At 34.9% G+C, this 25,081-nt stretch overlaps 1 protein-coding gene across 1 annotated transcript in view; it reads right to left on the bottom strand.

Annotated features, from left to right (window-relative positions):
• Positions 1 to 25,081, bottom strand: part of AKAP9 (A kinase (PRKA) anchor protein 9) — a 221,395-nt gene that overhangs the window by 6,690 nt on the left and 189,624 nt on the right. The window contains exons 25-40 of the mRNA XM_012656550.1: positions 22,071 to 22,223; positions 21,523 to 21,702; positions 19,569 to 20,642; positions 17,906 to 18,046; positions 16,964 to 17,452; positions 13,177 to 13,240; positions 12,946 to 13,067; positions 11,877 to 12,068; positions 11,454 to 11,642; positions 9,420 to 9,564; positions 6,053 to 6,272; positions 5,171 to 5,321; positions 3,323 to 3,991; positions 2,881 to 3,089; positions 2,460 to 2,565; positions 689 to 871 (exon numbers count right to left, since the gene is read on the bottom strand). Of these exons, the coding sequence (XP_012512004.1) occupies positions 689 to 871; positions 2,460 to 2,565; positions 2,881 to 3,089; positions 3,323 to 3,991; positions 5,171 to 5,321; positions 6,053 to 6,272; positions 9,420 to 9,564; positions 11,454 to 11,642; positions 11,877 to 12,068; positions 12,946 to 13,067; positions 13,177 to 13,240; positions 16,964 to 17,452; positions 17,906 to 18,046; positions 19,569 to 20,642; positions 21,523 to 21,702; positions 22,071 to 22,223 (4,287 nt within the window). The remainder of the gene's footprint in view (positions 1 to 688; positions 872 to 2,459; positions 2,566 to 2,880; positions 3,090 to 3,322; positions 3,992 to 5,170; positions 5,322 to 6,052; positions 6,273 to 9,419; positions 9,565 to 11,453; positions 11,643 to 11,876; positions 12,069 to 12,945; positions 13,068 to 13,176; positions 13,241 to 16,963; positions 17,453 to 17,905; positions 18,047 to 19,568; positions 20,643 to 21,522; positions 21,703 to 22,070; positions 22,224 to 25,081) is intronic.

Raw genomic sequence — 25,081 nt, 5'->3', positions numbered from 1 at the left:
AAATAGTACACTGGAGAAGTGGACAAAAAACAATCCAGTACGTACATGGATAAGGAGATTCCTACAGAAGCCATGCAGATAAGTTACCATTATTTGACTTTACAGCTGTCTTACAGGTCTTCCCTATCTTTATATTGGGTGATTACGCAAGCTAGCAATTTATTTTATGTTAATAGCTTTTTTAAATGGAAAAATTTTAAGTAAATTCCCAGAGTAATTTATTAGACTGAAATATGTAATTTAAAAGCATCTTTCCCTGAGTCATAAACGTAATAACTGATAAATAACTGAAGAGAACTTTCATCAGGACTCACATTTGAACATTTCTTTGCATGTGCCTGCCGTCAGTCCCTAGGGAGCTAAGTATCTGGCTTTGGAGATAAATATATCTTGGTTTGACTAAGACTTCAGTTCAGTTTTCTCATGTGCAAGGATGGATGTGTCTTAGAAATTCTGTACATAGACAACCCAGAGTCTAATACAGAGATGGCTCCCAACAAACAGTAATTATTAGAAGTTTAGTAATCAGTAATAGCAATATTGTTGTTATTCCTACAAAATTTTCCACTGATCCTAAGAATTAGATACTTGATATTTTTTACATTACCAGGGCTAAAAAGAAACTAGATGGCAGAAATGATAACTTTGCACTACTTCTAATACGTAGACATGTTAAAAATAGACATACATAATCTCTACCAGCTCCTGTTGGTCGATACCACCTGATCTGCTCTTCCAGCTTCATAATCATGTTTCTTAAATCATTCTTTTCTTCAGTCAGTTGGCTGATATGTCCTGTCAGCTCAGCATTTTGTCTCAGTAGTCTTTCAGTCAATGAGCCACAAGACATACTTGGGGACGCCAAGTTGGGCTGAAAAAATAAAATGGCATAAGGTCACATAAACACAAATGTACGTGAACAACACATCTAAATGTCTGAATAGGCACTGAGAGCAACACATTGCAAGAAGTGGTGCTTGCGTTGAGTTTTAAATAACAGGCAGAATTTTACCAGGCAGGAAAGAAGACAAGGAAGAGCATATTAAACAGAAGGAACAGCATATATGAAGGAAAAAAGGCTTGAGCGAGAGTGTATTGCTTTCAGGAAGCTACAAGTTGCTTGGTAAGGCTACAGCAATGGTTGCTTCACTTTATGGAAAACAGACCTAAATGCAGGTGATGGAGAGCCATGAATGGCTTTAGGCAGGAGTATGCCACAAACAAAATTTTTGTGTTAGAAATCAAAGGCACAGGACTTAGTGACTGCCTAGATGTGCAATTAAGAGTGAAGGAAGATGGTCTATGGTGACTAACAACTTTCTAAACTGGGCAATATCATGACCAGAAATATGGGCTTGGGGGAGAAAGGAGAAAGGGAAGATGGAGTTTAGTTTGGAATGTGCCTGTTAGGTTCCCAAAGGGTTACTGTGTGGTACATTTCCCTAAGGAAGATGTCTAGTAACTAACTGAAAAGATAGGCCTGGGCCGGGCACAGTGGCTCATGCCTGTAACTCTGGCACATTGGGAGGCTGAGGCAGGAGAGTAGCTTGAGGCCAGGAGTTCAAGACCAGCTGGGGGCACCATAACAAGACTCTGTCTCTACAAAAAAATAAAAAAAAAATTTGCTGGGCATGGTGGTTGTGCACCTGTAGTCCCAGCTACTGGGGAGGCTGAGACAGGAGGATTGCTTAAGTCCAGGAGTTTGAGCTATGATTGCACCACTGCACTGTAGTCTGGGCAACAGAGTGAGACCCTGTCTCAAAAAAAAAAAAAATAAATAAAGTATACGCCTGGACCACAATCCACTAGAAGGTAAGTTCCACAAAGGTGAGGTTTTTGTCAGATTTGTTCCCTGTATCCCCAGAACTTAGTACAGTTAACCTCACACATAGTAGATGCTCAATGTAAGTATTTGCTCAATAAATAACGCTAGGTCTAGTGAGAGCTCAGGCTGTGAGACTGAATGAGCGTTCATAGTTATGGTTAGAGGAACCGATGAAGGTGACTGATGAAACAAGTCTGAGAAATGACAGAAATCGCAAAGGCAAGGAAAGGAGGGTTTTAAGAAGATGGAAGAGATTGAAAGTGTTAAATGCCACAAATTAGTAAAGAAAAAGACTGAAAAGATTCTTCAGATTAGTCAATTGTGAAGACACTGGGAGGATTCTAAGGATGGTTTCACAGAGTGCTAAGGGTAGAAGCCAGAATGCTCTTTCAAGAAGCTTGGTCTCTTAATTAATTAATACAGTAAGAGGTTAATGTAATTATTCAACAACAATGAAGAAAGTTAATTTTCTCCCAAGCTTTCATTATCTTCTATTGAGAGAAGACAAACATTTTATTCATATTAAAAAATAAAAAAACTCTTTATAGAATATGCTGCCACTTTCAAACAATCCACAATTTCTATTATATCTCTGCTCTCAATGTATTAGACAGAGCTATAAAAAAAGTCTTACCTCTTCGCCTGACTGGCCAGTTAATTTCTGTAGTTGTAAAATAATCCCATCAATATTTTCCTGAACCCAAATGAAATCTTCATCATCTGCTGTTTCAAACTGTAGTCTTTAAGAAAAAGACAAAACATCAAAACATACCTTCTCAATTAGGGTTGCTGACTAGCACAAACATTACGGATCAGGCAACGCTCTGCTTCACCTATCATTTCTCCCTTAAAATAAGTGTTCTCTTTCTCTGGGTCAAGGTGTTAGTTATTTTCAGATACGAGTTTTATTAAAGGATATCAACTCCTAATGTAAACATGCATTATCTTTAAAATTTCAATTCCCCACTCTTAGCTAGCTATCAGTGAGCAATGGGGTCTGTCCAGCCTGTCTAAGAATGCTGTTTTTCTAAAGATCAGGCAGAAAAGTCTCTAACCTATTAGAGGCTTTCTGGGCTAGATGCTGTAGTTTTGAAGCTACATGTTGAAGCTTTTGTCTGATCATTTCTAATTCATGATTACAGCCAGTTCCTCCTCCATTCATTTCAATCAATTTAGGATAGTTTGATTCTTTTGTTTCTCCTTCTATTTTCTGTTGAAGAACCCAATTTCTAGTTCGATCATTGGTTAAGCTCCATGTGGTTGGCTGGCAATTTTGGACAGAAAAAGAAAATAATAATTACAAATGAGTAGCATATCACATTCTTTCTAAAGGGAACACAATTATTGTTTATATTTCAAATAAACTTCTATAGATTTCATTTTCAAATGATTTGCATATGGCTATTTAAACAATATAATCCAATATCAAAATTTAATGATCAAAGGACTGTAGTACTTTTAAAAAAATATTTAAAATGAAACGAAGTGTCAGTTTACCTCATTAAGATTCTGATACAGAATTCTTCTACTTTCTCGTTTTTCTTCTCGTTCCAGTTCTTGCTTCTGGAATTCCTGCATAATTCCTTGTAGTCGCTTTCCTTCAAGGTCTAACTTATAAACTTGTTGCCTTTTCTCTTCCAGCTGGCGCTGAAGATCTTCCACTTTGGACTGGAGCTCATGCATTTTTTTCTGTCCTTCAGTGTTGGCCTCTTGTTCTGTCTGCAACGTCTTCCTATGAACCTGCCTATCTTTTTCCATTTGCTGTCTTGTTTGCAAAGAATCCAGTTTATATTTCTCAGTCTCATTTAACAATTCTACTATGCGACTGTGTTTTTCCTCGAGCTGTTTCTGTAGCTCTTTAAGTAGGTCCTCAGAAGGTAAGGATGGCCGAGGTTGCCCACTATCATCATTGCTCTGCAGCTGTGCATGTAATTCCCGTTCCCTATCTAGGGTACTACTCATTTCCTGAATTCGAACTTTCTCGGATTCAAGAAGAACTTGAAGCTCTAAGTTTCGACTTTGTTCCTCTGATAACTGGGCATCATATAGCACTTTCTGTGATTCTATTTTTTGCTGTGCTTCATTTAGTAGCTGTTTCTGTTGTTCCAAAAGTAGACTTAGCTGAATATTCCTTTCTTTCTGACCCTCAAGTGAAAATTTCAGATCCTTGTAGGTGGAAATCAAATTTAAGAACTTGTTAATATTATTAAAAATACTTTATAAATATACAACCATGCATCTGTTAATACTAATTGGTAGTATTTGGTAATAGAAGATAGAACTGATCATCCAGTTTATTAACTTAAATTTTCAGTGGTTAGGACATAACTGGGACATAACTATTTGAAGACTCGATTGATTTCCATTATGGAATATAATGATGAAAGATAGGCAAGGTAATAATACTTTTCTCTCAAAACATTAATCTTATCTGGCTAATATGAAGCAGGGTACATTTCTCCTAAGAATAACGGCCTTTAAAAATATAAGTGTTCCTGGAGATCTTATATTTTGATAAGATTCCTGTGCACATTAATAAATTTGTACAAAAATATATATGTGTTTTGGATATAATGCAATACGATTTCCTGAAAAACCTTATGTTTTGCAGTATCATGGGCTAAAAATAATAGAGCTTATGGGGAAAGTAACACCAGGGGCAAACTACTCAAAATCTATGCAAATTTTTAATGTTTAAAAAATAGTAATTAGTACCTGGGGAGATAACATGTCCTTACCCAGAAGAGAGAGTCCACTATGCCTGGAGGCTACCACAATGGACATTAAAAACAAAAAATGGGCAAAAATGCTGGCAATACATTTTCTTTAGCATAGAGTAGTGGGAACTAGGATTATGTGGCTAGAAAAATAGCTGTGAGCCAGTAAGGCTACCATTAATGTGGGCATTGCAAGCAGTACAACCTGCCTTGAGCTCAGTGTCCTGCAAGGATAGGGTGTGCTTCTCCGGGAGAGCCTAATGTTGATTTTAAATTTTCTTGAAGTAAAGCAGCAAGGGCTCCTGCTGTAAGAAAAGTATCCCTGTTCCTTTCCCTAGGAGAAAATAGGAACCAAAACTACTATTTATCAAATTGTGTGTATACAAATTCATATCCTGAAAACACGTTGCGGCAGAGCAGTCTATACGCATCCTTGGATATAGCAAAACAAAATCATCACACCATTAACATTTCCTCATAATACAGTTAACACTACAACAGTATGCAACGCATAGTGAATAACTTATCATATCTTACAAGAGTCTAAGGTTGATATTTTAGATGGAGGAAAGTCTCAAAGACTCTTCTACCATTTTGGATTTTCCAGAGACATTTAAAGACACAATACCTCAAGTTCTTCTTTATCCCGTTCTTCACTGCGTCCCAATTTGGCTTTCTCTTTCTCCAAAGCCCACTGGAGCTCTCTTGACTTTTTCTGTTCACTTGCTAATGTATCATTAAGCAAATGTACTTCATCTGTCTTATCTTTAACTTCCAACCTAAATCAGAGAACCAAATGAACTTTCATAAAACTATTTTGACCGAATATATAATGAAAGAGCGAGAAAGAGAAAACAGCTTCCACTGAAAAGTTGAGATATATAATCAATAAGCTAATAGGAAAATATAAACCAGGTAAGGATTAAAGATTCTTGACTGTGGCTCATTTCAAATTAACTATTTCTAGTAGTGTAACTATTAGTTATTATTTACCATTGCAAACAATTATTTTCCTTTGTCTTTTACTGAACATGGGATTCGCGCCATGTGTGTCTGTGTGTGTGAAATCAATGTTTAAAATAAAAATGACTGTACTTGTAATGTCTTTGGCAAACAGAATATCTCAGTATTTACACCAACAATACTTTTTATAAGAATTATCTCTTCAAACATTTTGCATATTTCAGCTAACTGAACCATGAATCCCACTGAGTTCATAAATATCATTTCAAATTAGTTGGTGGCAAAAATAAAGGCCAAAATGATATCTTAAATAATAAATCTCAAATAGAGCTGAAGGACAGTAGAGATATGCCAATATAGTTACAAGTTTATCATCTGGAAAAATTTAGAATTTTTTCTCTCTACTATAGTTTCGACTTTAACATAGTTTCATGATATTTAAATATCACCTATAATGTTATATTTTGGAATATTTACACAGTGTTTATGACAAAATTACTCCAATTCCTTTACTAATACATATTTATAATAAGGAAGCTTGGCACACCTGAATGCCTCTAATTCTTTTAGGTGCTTATGCTGTGCCTTGAGTGTTGTTTCTAGTTCCAATTTAGTTTGTGCAAGTTCACTCTTTAGTTCAGCAACTGCCATCTTCTCAGAACTCAGCTGTTCCTGCAGTTCTGTGGCTCTGTCTTTCGCACTGCTCAGCTCCACTTGCATCTCCAGCATTTGAGACTGCTTCTGCTGTATATTATATTCCAAGACTTCTAAATGGAATACGATTAATGTTTAAAATATGATCAAACAACTCATATTTGGTTTATAAATATGCTTTCGATAGGAACTGATTTCTAATTTAGGAGATGATTGCAAAGCAAACAGGAAAGAAAAGATTACAGTCCCAAGAATTGGTAATTAATATAAATACACTTTATGCATGTTTTCCTCATAGTGCTAGTAGTCAAGATTTTCAGAACTATAAATATATAAGGATGATAAAAATTTAACAGAAATATATTAATGGATGTAGGATTTAAAATTTAAAAACAACTTTAAATGTTCATACAATACTATAAATAGAAACTTGTGTTTGTTAATTCAGAATTTCAACAGCTCATATTAAAAAAAATTCCAAAGATTGGCCGGGTGCAGTGGCTCACGCCTGTAATCCTAGCTCTCTGGGAGGCTGAGGCGGGCGGATCATTCTGAGCTCAGGAGTTCGAGACCAGCCTGAGCAAGAGCGAGACCCCGTCTCTACCAAAAAATGGAAAGAAATTAATTGGACAGCTAAAAATATATGTAGAAAAAAATTAGCCGGGCATGGTGGCGCGTGTCTGTGGTCCCAGCTACTCGGGAGGCTGAGACAGTAGGATTGCTTGAGCCCAGGAGTTTGAGGTTGCTGTGAGCTAGGCTGACGAGACGGCACTCGCCCCAGGCAAGAGAGTGAGACTCTGTCTCAAAAAAAAAAAAAAAAAAAAATTCCAAAGATTTTTCACAGCCACACAAAAATAACCTGCGGGAGTTACCCATATAACTATGACTACAATTATCAGTGCTGCTTTCATCTTTTATTCAGCACCCCTTTGCAGACAGTCCCTAGGAACTTCAACTCTGACTCCAGAAGGGGGAAGTCCAAACCCCAGTTTGGATCCTAGTTTTTTTCATTAAAAGCCAACCAAACCTTTGCTACATGTTGGTTACAATGAAAACAAACTGAAAAATTTAAAGCCCTAAGTATGTTAAATGAAAAAAAGCATGTTACAAAATATGTATCAGGATACCCTTTTTATGAAAAATATAAAGTTATGTACACATGCATGTTGAAAAGGTCTGGAGACATATTTACCCAGGTGTTAAGTAGTCATTATTTTAGGATTTAGGTGATTCTATGGGTGATTTTTACCCCATTCTTTTGTTTCTCTGTTCTACCATAAAATATGTAACACTACTACACTAAGAAAAAATTTTTTAACCTGACAAAACTCTATCAAAGTATATCAATTCATATTATAGTTCATATTAATGATGTTAGGCGACAGGAATACCATTGGCTTTAGCTGTTAATCAGTCATGTTAATTTAGGCTTTTAAACTATAGAGGCTAAGGATTTACATACATAAATATGAATCTATGTGACATTAAGGTTTCAATAGCACTCTGTTTAACCTAAATAAAATATTAATCAATTATCTCTAAAAATAGTTTTAAATTAAGCTTATATCTAAAGAGATTTTTTTTTTTTTTTGTGACACAGTCTCTGTTGCCCAGACTAGAGTGTGGTGGTGTCAGCCTCGTTCACAGCAACCTTAAACTCCCAGGCTGAAGTGATCCTCCTGCCTCAGCCTCCTGAGTGGCTGGGACTACAGGCAAGTGCCACCAGCCCTGGCTAATTTTTTTCTATTTTTAGTAGAGAAAGTATCTCCTTGTTCAGGCTGGTCTCCAACTCCTGAGCTCAAGTGATCCTCCCTCCTTGGCCTCCCAGAGTGCTGGGATTACAGGTGTGAGCCACCACACCTGGCCTAAAGAGATAGGTTTAATTTATCTCATTATACCTGCTTTCTCTGAAGTAATTTTAACCTGCTTCAGCTTTTCTATGACAAATATGAGACTACGCTGTGACTTTCAAAATTCCTACCATTAAATACAACAAAATTACTGAAGACACAGGCATGTGCTCTCACTAGGTATGATGAAAATTCAATTTCACTAAACTCTAACGATTCCCATCTGTAGCTCAATTTAAATGGACAAACACCCTTATCAAAAAGTGGGGGGAAAAAAGCTGAACAAGCATATCACAAAAGCAAAAATCTAACTAGCCAATAATCATGAAAAACTAAACCACTTCAGTAATTAGAGGAAAGTCGATTAAAACCACAGTAAGAATTGAGTGCACACCCAATAGATTGACAACAGAGGTGTTGGTGAAGACACAAAGCAACAGAACTCTCATATACTGCTAGTGAGTGTACAAACTGATATGACCACTTTGTGAAACAGTTTGACATTATCTAATAAATTTGAAAATATGTATCCTATGACCCAGCAATTCCACTCCCAGGTATATATTCAGAAGGGTCATGCAGGTATGCATCAGAAACAGTGTACAACAATATCCCTAATAGCAGTGACTGCAACAACTAAAAAGTAGAAACAACCCAAATGTTCAATGATAAAATATATAAATTTTAGAATATCTATACAAGGGAATTCTAAATAGTAACAAAAATGAATGAACTAGAGATAAATGCAGTAACTTAGAAGAATGTTATAGAGAGGTGAAAGAAAGAAGACATAAAACATATACAGATTGATTAAGTTCAGAAACAGGAAAAAATGTAAACATATGGTTTAGGAATATATAAATAGACAGTAAAAATAAAGAAAAATCAGCATAATGATTACCTCTAAGAAGCATGCATTTGGAAAGGGGGCTTTTGGGAAACTGGCAATGTTCTACTTCAAGTGGGTGATATTTCCATAGATATCCATTTAATAGTTTGTGACGGTGTATATTTGCATTTTGTATTTTCTTGTACATATGTTACAGCTTACAATTGTTTGAAAAAGGATTAAAAAAGAATTAGTTACTTGCATTGCGGGTTTCTTTTTCTTTTAAGTGGTTATCCTCTAAAGAGTATAAGAAAGATTTTACTTAATATATAGTTTTAAAACAAAGATAATGAACTTAATGGGCTTAACAACGTGATCAGGGCAATCGCAGTTCATTTAAAATTAAATATAGCGGTTTAAAACCAATTTGACAATCCAGTAATTAATATAGATTATTTTCTTAATGTTATGAGACCAAAATGTGACTGAGGAGATGTGTTTTAACTGAATGAGAAGAAGAGAAACAAAGTGAAATATTTTCAGCTATTTGTATAACCATACGAGCCTGTCATACAACATACCTTGGCTTGGTTTATCATTCTCTTGTTCTCTTTTCAGAATCATTTTTCTGCTATTCATTTGAGCATGCAGTGCTTGAATTTCAGATAACAAACTCCTTCTATCTGCTTTCTGGAGGCATTCCATAGCTGCTCGATATTCAATACCCTAAACAAAAGAAAATAAAAAATCAAATGAAGAGAGTTGTTAAGATAATAAAATCAACCACCAAGAAATCTAAAGAGGAATGAATGGAACACACATGCTAAAATTTTTTTATTTAAAAAATTTTACATGGACAGAACTGGAGGAAATTATATTAAGTGAAATAAGGCAGGATCATAAATACTGCACGTTCTCACTCTTACCTGAAAGCTAAAAAAAAAAGTTATCTTGCAGAAGTAAGAAGTGGAACAGATGACACCAGAGGCTGGGAAGGGTCAGGGGAAGGAAGGGATAGGAAACGTGTTAAAGGATACACAATTACAGCCAGATAGGAGGAATCCCTCTAGTATTCTATGCCACTGAAGGATTACTACAGTTAACAGTAATATATACAGCTTCGAATAGATAGGAGGAGGATTTTGAACACTCCCAACACAAATGATAAATGTTTGAGATGACAGATATGTTAATTACCCTGATCTGATCACTACACATTATATGTATTGAAATATCACTATATGTAACCCATGAATATATATAATCAATTAAAAAACATAAAATTGAAAACTCAGGAAAAAAAATTATTTTTCTTTTCCAAACTGTGTGAGGACATGCTGCATACAAATGCTCCTTTACCCCTAATTACTACATAGTATATTTCATTAAAAGAATATTCTTTTTCATAACTACAATAAAAAGTAAAATTAACATTACTATATTATCTAATATACAGAGCTTATTCAAATTTTGCTAAATGTCCTATAAAACAAAAAGAAAAGAAAATTGATATTCATTAAGTCTTTATCTTTTATGACCTTTAATTTATGAAGAGTACAGACTAGTTATTTTATGTTCCTCAATTTAAGAAAAAACTCTTTATTTTGAAATAATTTAAGCCAAAGTTCCTGTGTACCTTTTAGGCAGGTTTTCCCCAATGATAACATCTTACATAACCACAAGTACATGATCGAAACCAGGAAACTGACACTGGTAAAATATTTGTTAAACTATAAGGCTTATGTATATTTCATTAGTTTTTATATGCACTCATTCTTTTCTTCATGTATAGTACTATGAAATTTTATCACATGTACAGGTTCATATAACCACCATCACAAATCAGGGTACAGATTGTTTCATTACCACAAAAAAACTCCTTTGTAGTCACACCCTCTCACTAATCCTAAATTCTGACAACCAATGATCTGTATAGAGGCACAGTTTTATCATTTCAAGAGTGTTATATAACATACAAGCTGTTGTGCGTACAAAGATTACACTTTGTTCCTTTTTAATTATTGATCAGTATTTCATTGTATAGATGTAGCACTGCTCGTTTACCCATTCACCTGTCAAAGGACATTTGGGTTGTCTGTAGTTTTTGGCTATTAAATATAAAACTGCTATGATATTTGTGTATAGATTTTTATGGAGACATAAGTTTTCATTTCTGTCAGATTAAATATCTATTAGTGTGACTGCTAGCTTATATGGTTAAGTGTTACGTTTAACTTTATAAGAAACTCCCAGATTATTTTCCAGAGTTAGCTCTCCCATTTTACACTCCTACCAGCAATGTATAAAATGCAGTTTCTCGGCATCCTCATCAGCACTTGGTGTTGTCACTATTTTTCAGTTTGATAGATATGTAGTGGCCTCAATTTGTTTTGGTCTGATATTTCTCCCAGAGGAGATTCTGGTTATGAATTTAACAGAAATACCACAAAAGTGACATTATGTCCTTCTTATCAGTAATTATTTGTCATGTCATCTGTTCCACTACTGGTTACATTAATTCTGATTACTGGGGTTAAGGTGGCATCTGCAAAGTTTCTTCACTGCAGACTTACTGCTTCTCCCTTTTAGAGAAAATTAAAGTTTCATTTAGATACCTGTTCTTGTATTCTCTGTTCCAAACAGTTTAATAATCCAACGGCATCTCTAGTACCTAGAGCTGTCAGCTCAGTCTGAAATGCGGCTAGTAAAACACTGTGCTCCTTTAAGAAAACTTGTTGAAGGGCAAGCAGAAGTTCACCTCGCCAGTCTGAGAAGGTCTCCTGAGATTGAGAACTATCATAAACCTAGCAGAACACAAATAACAAAGGTCAGTTTTCAAATGAGCATGTTTTTAAAATATCCTAAACATCTTAATCAACCAAAGTAAATATTAAAAGCCTAAGAGCATATATTTTAAGTGTAAAAATATATATAGTAATTCATGTGAAAACACATAAATGATAATTTAATTTGTAAAGCATACTGTTATTGTTACAAATAATATAAAACTATTTAGATGCTTAATATTCCTTGGGTACCTCAGCTTCTCTTTGCACTTGCATTTTTGTAATTAAATCCTTAAGAGATGAGATGGTATCAAGGTAAGCTCTTCTCTCTTCTAGCCAAGATTCTGAAACCTGCTGAACAGAATGGTCCTCTCCATCACTATAGGGAGACTCTGTGAGAGAAAGCACCTGCATCCCTTCATTATGGACAGCTCTCAGTAATCCCTAGAAACCAAAACCCAAAAACTGGAATTATGACTTCTTCAAAGACTGAAATTACATACAAACGGAAATAAATTTAAAGCAAGATAGTTTTATCTAGCTATACTGATATAGAAGGTCCATTGCAGACAGAAACTCCAGCCCAACATTACTGAATGCCTTCTTCCTGCAGAGGGGTAAGCTGATCCCAGGAGACTGTCTATGACTTTTCACAGCTCTTATCTCTAAGTTCCTTCTATACAGCTAATGTATTCTTCCTGGGTTTAATGATTAGGCATTGATTTGACCAAAAGAAATATATGGGAAATAACTTCTACTCTTTGAAACTATAATAATAATTCTGGCAAACAAAAACATTGAGAATAAGAATTATGAAGAGAAAAAAATCTTCACACATAATCATTTAATCTATTACACCTTATTATCTGTGAAATATTTAAATAAAACAAAACAGATCCTCAAACTGAGTGTGGTGGCTCATGCCTATAATCCCAGTGACTCAGGAGGCTGAGCAGGAAAATCGCTTGAGGTCTGGAATTCAGGATCAGCTTGGGCAACATAGCGAGACCCAGTCTCTAAATAAATAAACAAAATAAAATTTAAAAACATGAAAAAAATTAGGCAGGCATGATGGCACATGCCTGTAGTCCCACGTACTTGGGAGGCTGAGGCAGGAAGATCATTTGAGCTCAAAAGTTCAAGGCCGCAGTAAGTTATGATCATGCCAGTGCACTCTAGCAGCCTGGATGACAGAGTGAGACCCTGTCTATTTAAAAAAAGAATAGATCCCCAAGGTTCTCACAATATAACTTTTAATAAACTATTATGTTCAATATAGAAACACTGGTTAAGTTAGTAAAAGATATCTATCTTTTAGTACCTTTATTTTCTTTGGAAAGGAATCTGTTGAACTTTCACCTTCTTCTCCTCGGCCTTCTAATGCTGTGTCAAATCCCTGACTGTGTGTAAGATAAATTCCCTGACCCCAGTCTGATCCAGAATCTAAAATAAAGAAAATCATTTCCTGTTAAAAAACCAAACAACCCCCTGCCCCCAAAACAGCACTTTTTAAACAAATACTTTAACCATTCCAGAAATTTATATAACTTACCACTGGAACATATTTCTCTAGTTTGGTAAGCATCGGAATGTGTTAATTCAGGAAATGAGGATCCCTAATTAGAGAAAACAAAAATATATCTTTTTTTGCTCTAATAAAATCCAATAAATCATTTTGCTATTTTCTAATGCTGTAATAAAAAATCAATTAACTTTGTCATACCTTTCATAATAAATGAACTATCCACAATTTATAACAAGTCTATACTTTTTCTTCCTGGATATTGCCATAATAGAGACACTGATGAATTAAGAAATGATAACAGGTTCCAAATCTACACAGGAATTTAACATATTATCTAACTCTACACAGTGGAAAGATTTAAAATTGTAATAGTATTATAAGAAAGAGACTGCCTCAAGTTTCTTTTTTTATTTTCTCTTAGGAAACATACAACCTTCCAAGTCTGAACCAGAAAGAAATAGAAACCCTGAATATACCAATAACAAGTAGTGAGATTGAATCAGTAGTAAAAAATCTCCCCCAAAAAATAGCCAGATGGATTCACCAGATGGATTCACAGCCGAATTCTACCAGATGTACAAAAAACAACTGGTACGATTACTGAAACTGCTCCAAAAGATTGAAGTGGAGGGCATCCTCCCTAACTCATTCTACGAAGCCAGTATCACCCTGATACCAAAGCCAGGAAAGGATGCAACCAAAAAAATAAAAAAGAAAACTAGACTAGTATCTCTGATGAACATAGATGCAAAAATCCTCAACAAAATACTAGCAAACCGAATCCAATAGCACCTCAAAAGGATAATTCACCACAATCAAATGGGTTTCATTCTAGGAATGCAAGAATTATTCAACATACACAAGTCAATAAATGTGATTCACCACATAAACAGAACTATAATTAAAACCCCCAGTATGATCATCTCAATATATACAGAAAAAGCATCTGAAAAAATCCAGCATCCCTTCATGATAAAAACCTTAAAAAAACTCAGCACAGGAGCATAACTCAAAATAATAAAAGCCATATATGATAAACCCACAGCCAACATTATGCTGAACGGTGAAAATTTGAAAGCACTCCTCCACAAAACTGGAACAAGATAAGGGTGTTCACTTTCACCACTTCTACTCAACATAGTACTGGAAGTCCTAGCCAGAGCAATCAAGTATGAGAAAGAAATAAATGGCAGCCAATTTGGAAAAGAGGAAGTCAAATTATCTCTGTTTGCTGATGATAGGATTATATGCCTTAGACGACCCTGAGGACTCCTCCAGAGACTCCTAGATCTGACAAATGAATTCAGCAAAGTCTCAGGTTATAAAATAAATGTACAAAAATCAATAGCATTTCTATACACCAATAATGACCAAGATAAAAATCAAATCAAGGCCGGGTGTGGTGGCTCACGCCTGTAATCCTAGCACTCTGGGAGGCCAAGGCGGGTGGATCGCTCAAGGTTAGGAATTCGAGACCAGCCTGAGCAAGAGCGAGACCCCGTCTCTACTAAAAAATAGAAAGAAATGATCTGGACAACTAAAAATATATATATATATAAAATTAGCCGGGCATGGTGGCGTATGCCTCTAGTCCCAGCTACTTGGGAGGCTGAGGCAGAAGGATTGCTTGAGCCCAGGAGTTTGAGGTTGCTGTGAGCTAGGCTGATGCCATGGCACTCTAGCCCGGGCAACAGAGCAAGATTCTGTCTCAAAAAAAAAAAAAAAAAATCAAATCAAGAACTGAATCCCATTTACAATAGCTGCAAAAACAAAACCAAACCCCTAGGAATATATTTAACCAAGGAGGTAAAAGATCTCTACGAGGAGAACTAAAAATCACTGATGAAAGGAATCGCAGAGGACACAAACAAATGGGAAAACATCCCATGCTCATTGGAAGAATTAATACTGTTAAAATGACCAAACTGCCCAAAACAATCTACAGATGCAATGCAATCCCTATCAAAACGCCAACATCGTTTTTCACATAATTAGAAAGAATGATTCTAAAATGCATATGGAATAAAAAAAAAAAAGCCTGAAAAGCCAAAGCAATTGTAAGTAAAAAGAATAAATCTAGAGGCATCACATTACCTGACTTCAAATTACACTATAAGGCTACAGTAACTAAAACTGCATGGTACTAGCATAAGAACAGACACAGAGATCAACGGAACAGAATAGAGAACCCAGAAATAAAACCCACAACCCAGAAATAAAACCTACAACCAACCAATCTAAAACAAAGAAGACAAAAACATACACTGGGGAAAGGGTACCCTATTCAATAAATGGTGCTGGTAAAATTGGATAGCTGCATGCAAAAGAATGAAACTGGATCCCTATCTGTCACCATATACAAAAACTAACTGAAGATGGATTAAAGACTTAAATGTAAGACCTGACACCATAAACATTCTAGAAGAACGGAAAAACTCTTTTTGGACGTGGCCCTAGAATGGCTAAAGAATTTATGACTAAGATCCCAAAAGGAAATGCAACAAAATCAAAAATAGACAAATGGTACTTAAACTAAAAAGCTTCTGTACACCAAAAGAAATAATCAAAATAAACAGACAACCTACAGAATGGGAGAAAATATTTGTAAACTATACATCCGATGAAGGACTAATGCCTAGAATCTAAAAGGAATTTGGAACAACTCAGCCAGGAAAAAAACAAACAACCCTTTTATAAAGTAGGCAAATGACATGAACAGGCATTGTTCAAAAGATACATAAATGGTCAAAAAAACGTATGAAAAATGCTCAACATCATTAATTTAATTATCAGAGAAATGCAAATTAAAACCACAATGAGATACCATCTTACTTCAATTAGAATGGCCATTATTAAAAAGTGAAAAAACAATAGATGTTGGCATGGATGCAGCAAAAAGGGAGCACTTATTACTGTTGATGGGAATGTGAATAAGTACAATCTCTATCAAAATCAGTATGGAGATTTCTCCAAGAACTAAAAGTAGATCTACTATTCAATCCTGCAATCCTGCTGCTGGGTATCTAGCCAAAGGAAATGAAATTATATTAAAAAGATACTTGTGGCCGGGCACGGTGGCTCATGCCTGTAATCCTGGCACTCTGGGAGGCTGAGGCAGGACTGCTCGAGGTCAGGAGGTCGAGACCAGTCTGAGCAAGAGCGAGACCCCATCTCTAGTAAAAATAGAAAGAAATTAGCTGGACAACTAAAAATATATATAGAAAAAATTAGCCGGGCATGGTGGTGCATGCCTATAGTCCCAGCTACTCGGGAGGCTGAGGTAGAAGGATTGCTTAAGCCCAGGAATTTGAGGTTGCTGTGAGCTAGGCTGATGCCATGGCACTCTAGCCTAGGCAACAGAGCAAGACTCTGTCTCCAAAAAAAAAAAAAAAAAGAGATACCTGCACTTGTATTACTACCGCATGATTCACAATTGCAAAGATACAGAATCAACCTAAGTGCCCATCAACTGATGAGTGGATAAAGAAAATGTGGTGTGTGTATGACAACACACACACCACACAGTACTACTCAGCCGTAAGAAAGAATGAAATAATGTCTTTTGCAACAATTTGGATGGAACTGGAGGCCCACACGTGGGCTCAAAGAGTGGGTGGTTGGGAGGGGATGAGGGGTGAAATATTACCTATGGTGTACAATGTCTACTATTCAGGTGATGGGTACACTAAAAGCCCAGACTTCACCACTATAAAATATATACATGTAATGGAATTCAACTTGCACAACCTAAATCTATTGAATAAAAAAATATGATAATGAAAAAAAAGCCCACATATTAATAAAAACCAAATACCTCTTTAGTTCTCAGACACTGTATCACTGCCTTCAAGGTAGCACATTCCTCTGTCAGTAACTGAACAGCAACATAATGTTCTCTCTTTAAAGTTTCAGTTTCTGAAATATGTCTGGATTCCATATCCAAAATTTCAGCAGCATGTAGTTCTCGCATCTGCTCAATTTTTTCAGTAAACTGACTGATTATTTCAGCGACTTCTTCTGAGGAACATTCATTCTGCAAATCAATTTGGATTCCTGAATTTCTCACAGGAATTTGTGGAGTCTGATTGCTGCTATTGACCCTGAGAGTCCCCTCAGTTTGGGATGCAGAGCTTTTACCCACTTTAATAGGAAGTGGCTCTAATATGCAGACCTTTCTGTTTTCTTGCACCTCAATCTTATCTTCTTTTTCTAAGAAGTGGGATAATTTCTCTTCTGCCTCTGTGAGTTGATCCCTAACTTGGCTTAAATCTTTCTGAAGAGATGCCATATTTGTTTCTTTTACCTAAAACACAAGGAATAGAACAGTATTCGATTAAAAATTTTCCATATTAAATGTCAAATTTAAAGGCTGGGGAGAGTATAATTCATAATTTCATGTTCATTTTCCTCAGAATACTAGAAAAAACATTTCAGAAACATTCTCATATATTCACACGTATGGTCATAGATTACTACAAAGGTAAAATAATTTTATCAGTTTCTACTTTTGGTTCTCTTTTTTCCTTAACAGACTAGAGATTAAAAGTATCCTAACAAAGATTCCCAGGAAAACCAAGCAAGAAGATGCTGGTAAATAAATGTATAACAATGGAATTTTTCATCAAATTGACAAAAGACTTTTTAATGCAGCTTTTCAGTTATGGATCTGGGTTGTTTTTATAGAAGAGAATATACTTTGACATGAAATTAAGATAGGTAGAAATAAATGAATTAGGAGCTTTGTTACTTATCTTACCAAAAGCTCTTCCTGAAGTTTTTCTGCCTTTTCTTTATAACTGGTAAGTTCTTCTTTGGTAGCCACTGACTCAGCTTTAAGAACCTCAAGTTCCCCCCAAAATCCACTTTCTTTGTTGGTACTAATTAACTCAGTAGTTGTCTGAATGGTAGTGGAAACATAAGAAAAACATCATTTTTTAAAAATATAGGTTAAGTTCAAGGCATTCATACATTCAAATAAAACTTTCCCAGGAATGACTGCCTACAGATAAAAGGGGTTGCAATGATCAATGCTCTTTCAACAAATAGGAAAACTTTTTCAGAACCATCATCTTATATTCTTGAGACAATGACTGTCTTCTTGAGAAAAGAATGAGTTTCTGGGAACAAAAGGTAAATCATGTCATTAGTATATATCCTAAAAATTTATAAATTATTAATAAAAACTTTTTGGTTCCATTCAAAAGTGCTTCATATTCATATCACTTACCTCAAAAGAAACCAGGTGTAACTAAGATATTTCTTAGAAATTATACATGGAAAGTCATATTATTTGAATTATTTATTACTTAAAGTAATTTATAGTTCAAATAAGCTATGAGGAAAAGGCCTAGTAAATGGAATTACAGAATTGTGACATATCAATTTCCTGGTGTTTAGATAATACCATACTTCTAATACTCAAAATTATAAATTTATAAAGTGAGAATTAAAAAAAAGCCCTGTTCATATCTATCATATGCTAAAAAATAACTGCAATTTCAGATCCTTACATAAGTATACTTACAGAGGTCAAATACAAATTTTTACCAAAACATCCTTTTTTGGTAAAAATAAAATTTGTAAAAGCTAAGGGTTTGTCACCCACCCATTAATTCGTTAGATACTAATATATTTTTTTCCTCTACAGTCTGTATTCTTTGTCAACAGTAATATATTTTGACGTTTTTCATTACTTAAAAGGAATGATAACATAACATGCACATTAGAAGGAAATTAAGGAAAAAAATCCCACACAAGTCCTAGAGGTCATTTGCTAAATTTAATGTTTCTATGTTTCTTCTGACTGCTCTATTTAATGACAATGCTAATGAAATAAATGTGTTTGAAGACCATGAAACATAGTCTGTATCCATTATTCTAGTGACAATAATGTGACTGTACAGTGTTAAGTTAAATCTGGCCTAAGCTGTCTCTGTACCTTGAGCTCCTACGTAAGGAACTGCAACCTAACTTAGGAGTATGTAACCAAATTGAAAACCTAATTTAGGAGTATAAAAACAGCCAATTCTTAGCCAATCACAAGCAGCTAATTGATCAGACCATGTCCAAATAAGGCAAATATTTAGTTGTAACCAATCAAGGTATTTCTGTACTTTACTTGAGAGGTCCATAAATATCCACTGTCCACTGCTGCACAGCAGAGACTTGTGAAGCTCTTCCGGTTCTGAGTGCTGCCCAACTCATGAATCATTCTTTGGTCAAATAGACTCATTTAAAATTAGTTTGCCTAAAGTTTTTCTTTTAACAACAGTATGTTTTTATTAAAAAATCCTTTTCTATAAATTGCTAGATGTAAACAGAACACTATATTTAATAAATTAGCAGTCAGTTTAAAGAATAAATAAAGGAAAAGAGTTTCTTGGGGTATTTAAGTGAAAAAAATCAAATAAGAAACTAACCTTTTGAACTTCACAATCTCCTGGAGGGTTTCTTTTTCTTTCTTTCCCTCCCTGTGTTTTCTCACTTTCCTCCAAAAGCTTCTGTAGTTCTAGCAGCTTCTTTTCTTTTTCCAAAGCATTTTTCTCTGCAATTTCTACTTGTTTTTTTTCTAAAATCAAACTACTGTGCATTTCAACCACTTGGCTTTCTAATTCTGATATTCTCAAGGTTAATGTTGATACATTTGACCCCATCTCATTTTCTGTTAGTTGATTTAAATTCTGTGTATTTGTTCTTTCAGGTTCTGATGAAATTGCTTGTTTATCTTGACAGAACTTTGCATATTCCTGAACTGCCTCAAGTTGAACTTGACTCACAAGAGCAGCAGCTACTTTTTCCTCAAGTATTTTTTGTAGGTTTATAATCTTCTTTTGAAGCATTTCTGTTTCAGACTGGCCTTGCTCTTGCATGTCTTTTATCTGTTGATAACACTGGATAAGTTCTAAGTCCTTTGCACTAATAGTGCTCTCAAGTTGTAGCAACTTTTTTTCCAAATTACTTATGGAAACTTTGCTGTTTTCTTCGAAAGATCTGAGATAAGTCTGATTCTCTAGGGGTTTAAGATCATCCTCAGTAAGAACTTCTAGTGTAGGTTTGTCTTTACTCAGATCATCTATAGCCATGTTAACCATTTTCTCTGGTACACTTTGGATTTTTTCCATATTTTCACGTTCTCTCTTTAAGCTACATAATTCTTGTGTTAGTTGATTCATTTTAAAATTGGTTTCTTTAAGTACATTTTTCGTGAAGGTCATTTCTTCATTAGCTGTTTCTACTTGCTTTTCCAAAGCTAGCTTTTCAGCTATAACTAAATCCAACTGATGTTTTAAACTGTCTGCTTCTTCTGGGAGAGAATTAGCATCTACTGATGTCTTCTGTCCAATATTTGCCAATTCCTGTTGAAGTTTTTCAATCACTTCATTGAGTTGCTCTATTTCTTCTTCTCTATTTTTCTTCACACATTCCTGATCACTCATCAAACATTCTATTTGGGTTTCAAGATCCCTTATTAGTTCATTTTTTTCTTCAATAACCTATTAATGAAAAAGATTATATAATAAATATGTATTTATATTTTGGAAATTTTTATTTTGGCAGGACTTTAAAGACATGACTACTTTTCAGACATACTACCTTACTTTAATTTCAATATAGACCAACACCTCCCCCCACCATATAAAACAAAGACCTTATTTAGAACTTCATTCAGAAAGTTATCTTAAGTATAGAGTGACTTATGCTTTTAGTAGCTGATTTCCTATTAGGAAAATAGTTGATATCTATCTATCTATTTTTTTGAGACAGGGACTCACTCTGTTGCTTGGGCTATAGTTCAGTGGTGTGATCACAGCTTGGTGCAACCTCAAATTTCTAGGCTCAAGCAATCCTCCTGCCTCAGCCTCCCAAGTAGCTGCGACTACAGGTGTGCACCACCACATCCAGCTAATTTTTCTATTTTTTGTAAAGATGGGGTCTCACTCTTGCTCAGGCTGGTCTTGAACTCCTAGCCTCAAGCAATCCTCCCACCTCAGCCTCCTAATATCAATATATTTTAACTGAAAAGATGAAGTATTGAAATAAAGTCTTTAACTGGTTGCACCCAAAGGTAATTAACTCATATTAAACTCATATTAAATAGAAGAATTTATAATCGGTTTGATTAGAATAATATAAAATCTAAGTCACAGAGCCACCCTGAAAAACATTAAAATCCTTTGACAATATTAGGAGGAACAAAAACATACACAGATTACTAAGACTGTGCGTCTTATAAATTAATATTAATGGTTAAAAGAAAATTAAGAGTTGTTTTTAAATTTAGTGGGAAACTATAAATTATAACCATTTTAGTACCTTTAAAATTCTGGCTCATATTAATTTCAGGTATTAATAATCAATTTTAAATGAACATACCTTGTTATCTGTTGTAATTTTAAGTTGCTGCTGAAGGTTTGTAATTTGCTCATTTAATTGGTCAATTTCTACCTCTTTTTCCTGTATTATTTGAGCAAATTTCCCAAATAACACATGTTGGTCCTGAGTAGACACAGCATCAGATTCCTTTATGGCAAATCCCAGTCTCTCCATTTCATCCTAGGGATAAAAATAACCAACACAGTTGGATGTATCATTACATGTCATTCTGAGAATGTTCTTTCAATTAACTCTTACAAAAGATATGGTACATATCATGTACAAATGAAAAAATTTAGAAGAATCATATGGTTATTATAAATCAGTAATTCTTAAAATATTTTGACAAAAGTTCTCAACGTTTTTCATTTATGATGAATTCAAATATTTAGGTTGGGCTGAAAATAAGTTTCATGCAAATCTGTTGGCCCATTAATGTTCCTCTGTTAAGTATTACTTAGTGGCTGGATTTAACAAATGCTTAATAAAGCTACACGGAACCAAAACTGTGACTTATTTACATGCAAAAGTTTTCCTAAATTAATTACCTTAAATAATTTATTTTCTTGTTCAAGTTCTTGTAGGCGGGTAGTAGACTCCTTTTTCTGTATTTCTAATTGCATATGTAGTTGCTGAACTTCTTCATTCTTATTTTCCAGTTCTTCTCTAAATTGTTCTAATTGTTCTTCTAAGTTTGTAATCTTTAATATCAAAATTATCAAAAGTAGGGAGAAAAAATGTTTATACAAATGTTTATTTGTCAAGATAGATTGAAGATCACTGTATTAGCTTTGCAGAGTTCGTATGCTTAAAACATGAGTCATAAGAATAAAAGTGTGATTTTTCTAAGCCAGGTATACCTGTGTGGTTCCCAGAAATGCTCAAACTGAACACCCTTAAACTATCCTACTCAAAGCGGAGAGGATACCTTCTATGGAAGGATAAAAGGAGCCAATTCCTACCTAAAATACCCTCTCATGAAGCAAAAAAGAGTTACAGAAGGGGAAGAGTCCACATATTAAAACTTAGTTTAAGTTAAATTAGTTGCTATTGAAAGGCTCAAAAAACTGTAGAATTAAATCAATTATTTTAGCCACCAAGTAAGACTAGGTCAATTTAGTCCACTAATATCTAATTAACCCACTGAAAGGTCTGGCTGCCATGTGAGTTGTTAAGCAAAAAGAAGCAGAGGTAGAAACTAAGACCAAGAGACTCTTAGGTCTGAATTACAGAAACCTTGGAATAAGTTAATTACACAATTTTATTTGAAAATTAGAGAGCTCCTATGGGTAGAACAGAAATTTGTTTATTCATTTCTGGGGATGGATTATCAGTAATGGTAAAGCTATTGATCATTGATGATTATACAGAGACTGAAACTAATAATGGATATTAAGAACTAGTTTTTTTTTAGAGATAGGGTCTCACATTTTGTTACCCAGGCATGAGGGCAGTGGCATCACAGCTCACTGCAACCTCAAACACCTAGGCTCAAGTGATCCTACTCCCTCAGGCTCCTGAATAGCTGGGACTACAGGCACGCACTACCACGCCTGGCTAATTTTTTCTATTTTTTGTAGAGATGGGGTCTTGCTATGCTGCTCAGGCTGGTCTCAAACTCCTGACCTCAAGCAATCCGTCCACCTCGGACTCCCAAAGTGCTAGGATTACAGGTGTGAGCCACCACACACGGCCAAGAACTAGTTACTTTTATATTTATAAAATTGCTTTTGATTGTGGATAGTAATAGTCATTTAGCTCACTGGTTTGTAGCTACTTAATAAATATTGAGTGAATGAATTTCTAAATGTGTATTTACCTGATGATAAAAAAACAACCTAAGATGCAAGAGCAGCACTTAGTGGCAGCTGGCTCAGAAAGCAGCCTATAAATCACTTAGTGCCTTAGAAGCTGAAAGAGGGCAGATGCCGATTACACCTTGACACACTATATAATCAGAATCATATTACAGCACTGAAAAGGCAAGGCCTTAAAAATCAGTTAGCTTAATATTTCTTAGACAGAAATAGTATCAATGGTAGTAAAATAGCCATAATTTATAAACAATTTACTGCTAAGCACTGTACAAAGTGCTTTATATGTAATATTTTATTAAAACCCTATGAGATCTGTCCTTTGATTATGCCCATTTTAGAGACGAGGAAGAGCGTAACAGGGGAGTAACTTGCCTTGAGGTCACATGGCTAGTATGTGGTAGAGCCAGCTTTTGACCTTGGGAAAATTACTTCTGGAGCCTTCCATTCTAAGCTATCATTTATCCTGCTTTTAATAACTAATGTCTGAGACTAACATTTAAAAATTTTTCTCTAACACTGGTATTAATCTCAGTAGACAAAAATATTTAGTGGTTGTGCATATATAATTATCAGGTTGTTGAACATTGTGATTATATTTTCTTCAAAGTTATCTTATATAGTAGTATTTATAATCATCTCTGTCTGTAACTACTTTTGATGACAAGGTATTATTTTAAAACCAACACATATATAGTTATTTAAGTTGAAAATTGCTGCCCTCTCTCATGTGACATTTACTTTTCTTTACACAACAGTTTATGATCAAATTCTTAGCTCTGTGATCTAAAGCCTTGCTATTCACAAAGTGGTCTGTGAAGCAGAATTGGCATCACATGGGAGCACGTTAGATGTGTAGAAAGTCATGTCCCACCCCAGACTTGTATTTTAACAAAATCCCCAGGATATTCATATGCACATTGAAGTTTGAGAAGCCCTGGCTGAAAGCACTAACATTCCTGTCCTAAGAAGCTAAAGTTGAGGCATCACACCAGACACTTCAATCCCCCAAAAGGACACTATGGGGCCATTCTTTCCTCTTATTCAGCCAGACTCCAATTTAGTCCCATGCTCTCTTATTATGGAGCCTGTAATAACCCAAAATCACATTATTATTAAGGTTTAAAAATAGAAACTGGTAGCTATTTGTTTTAATGTTGTTAAATTTATTTGGATTACATTAATTCGTACCTAACCAATTTGTGTTTTCTTTTTGTAAAAGTGTTTTTATCTCTTTCAAATGTATATATGTCTCCTTAATTAGATAGTAGATTCCTTGAAGTTCAGTACTGGTTTTACAATTGGACAGCGGTGCTCTACATGCATTAAGAGCTCAATAAATGTTGAATGACAGTATTAAATACTTCTTAGGACAAGATAAAACAGACCCCAATGCTTTGGCAATGTGGCATCACAAGGGCTTCAGACTCAGAGAAATGTGAGAGGAAACCACTTAGTGTGTGACCATGAGCAAGTTACTTAACTTCTCTTATGACTCAGTTTATACATCTGCAAAATGGAGAAAATAGAGCCTGTCCCCAGGGAGAGTGTAAGGATTAATGGTATAAGGCATTTAAAATACTTAGTACTTTCTCACATATAGCCCTCAACAAAATTAACTATTATTATTGCTATCTGTAAGATTTCATTAGCTCTATAAAGCTAAAACCTATTGAAGGTATATTTTTCTAAAATAAACCTTTCTATTTCTCTCCCCATTATTCCTTTCTCCTATAATCCCCAAA

Source organism: Propithecus coquereli, unplaced genomic scaffold, assembly GCF_000956105.1.
Source record: "Propithecus coquereli isolate 6110/MARCELLA unplaced genomic scaffold, Pcoq_1.0 Scaffold508, whole genome shotgun sequence".
In the NCBI taxonomy this organism is placed as follows: Eukaryota; Metazoa; Chordata; class Mammalia; order Primates; family Indriidae; genus Propithecus; species Propithecus coquereli.
Note: the sequence above shows the minus strand (reverse complement) of the source record. Positions and strands in the feature narration are given on the sequence as shown.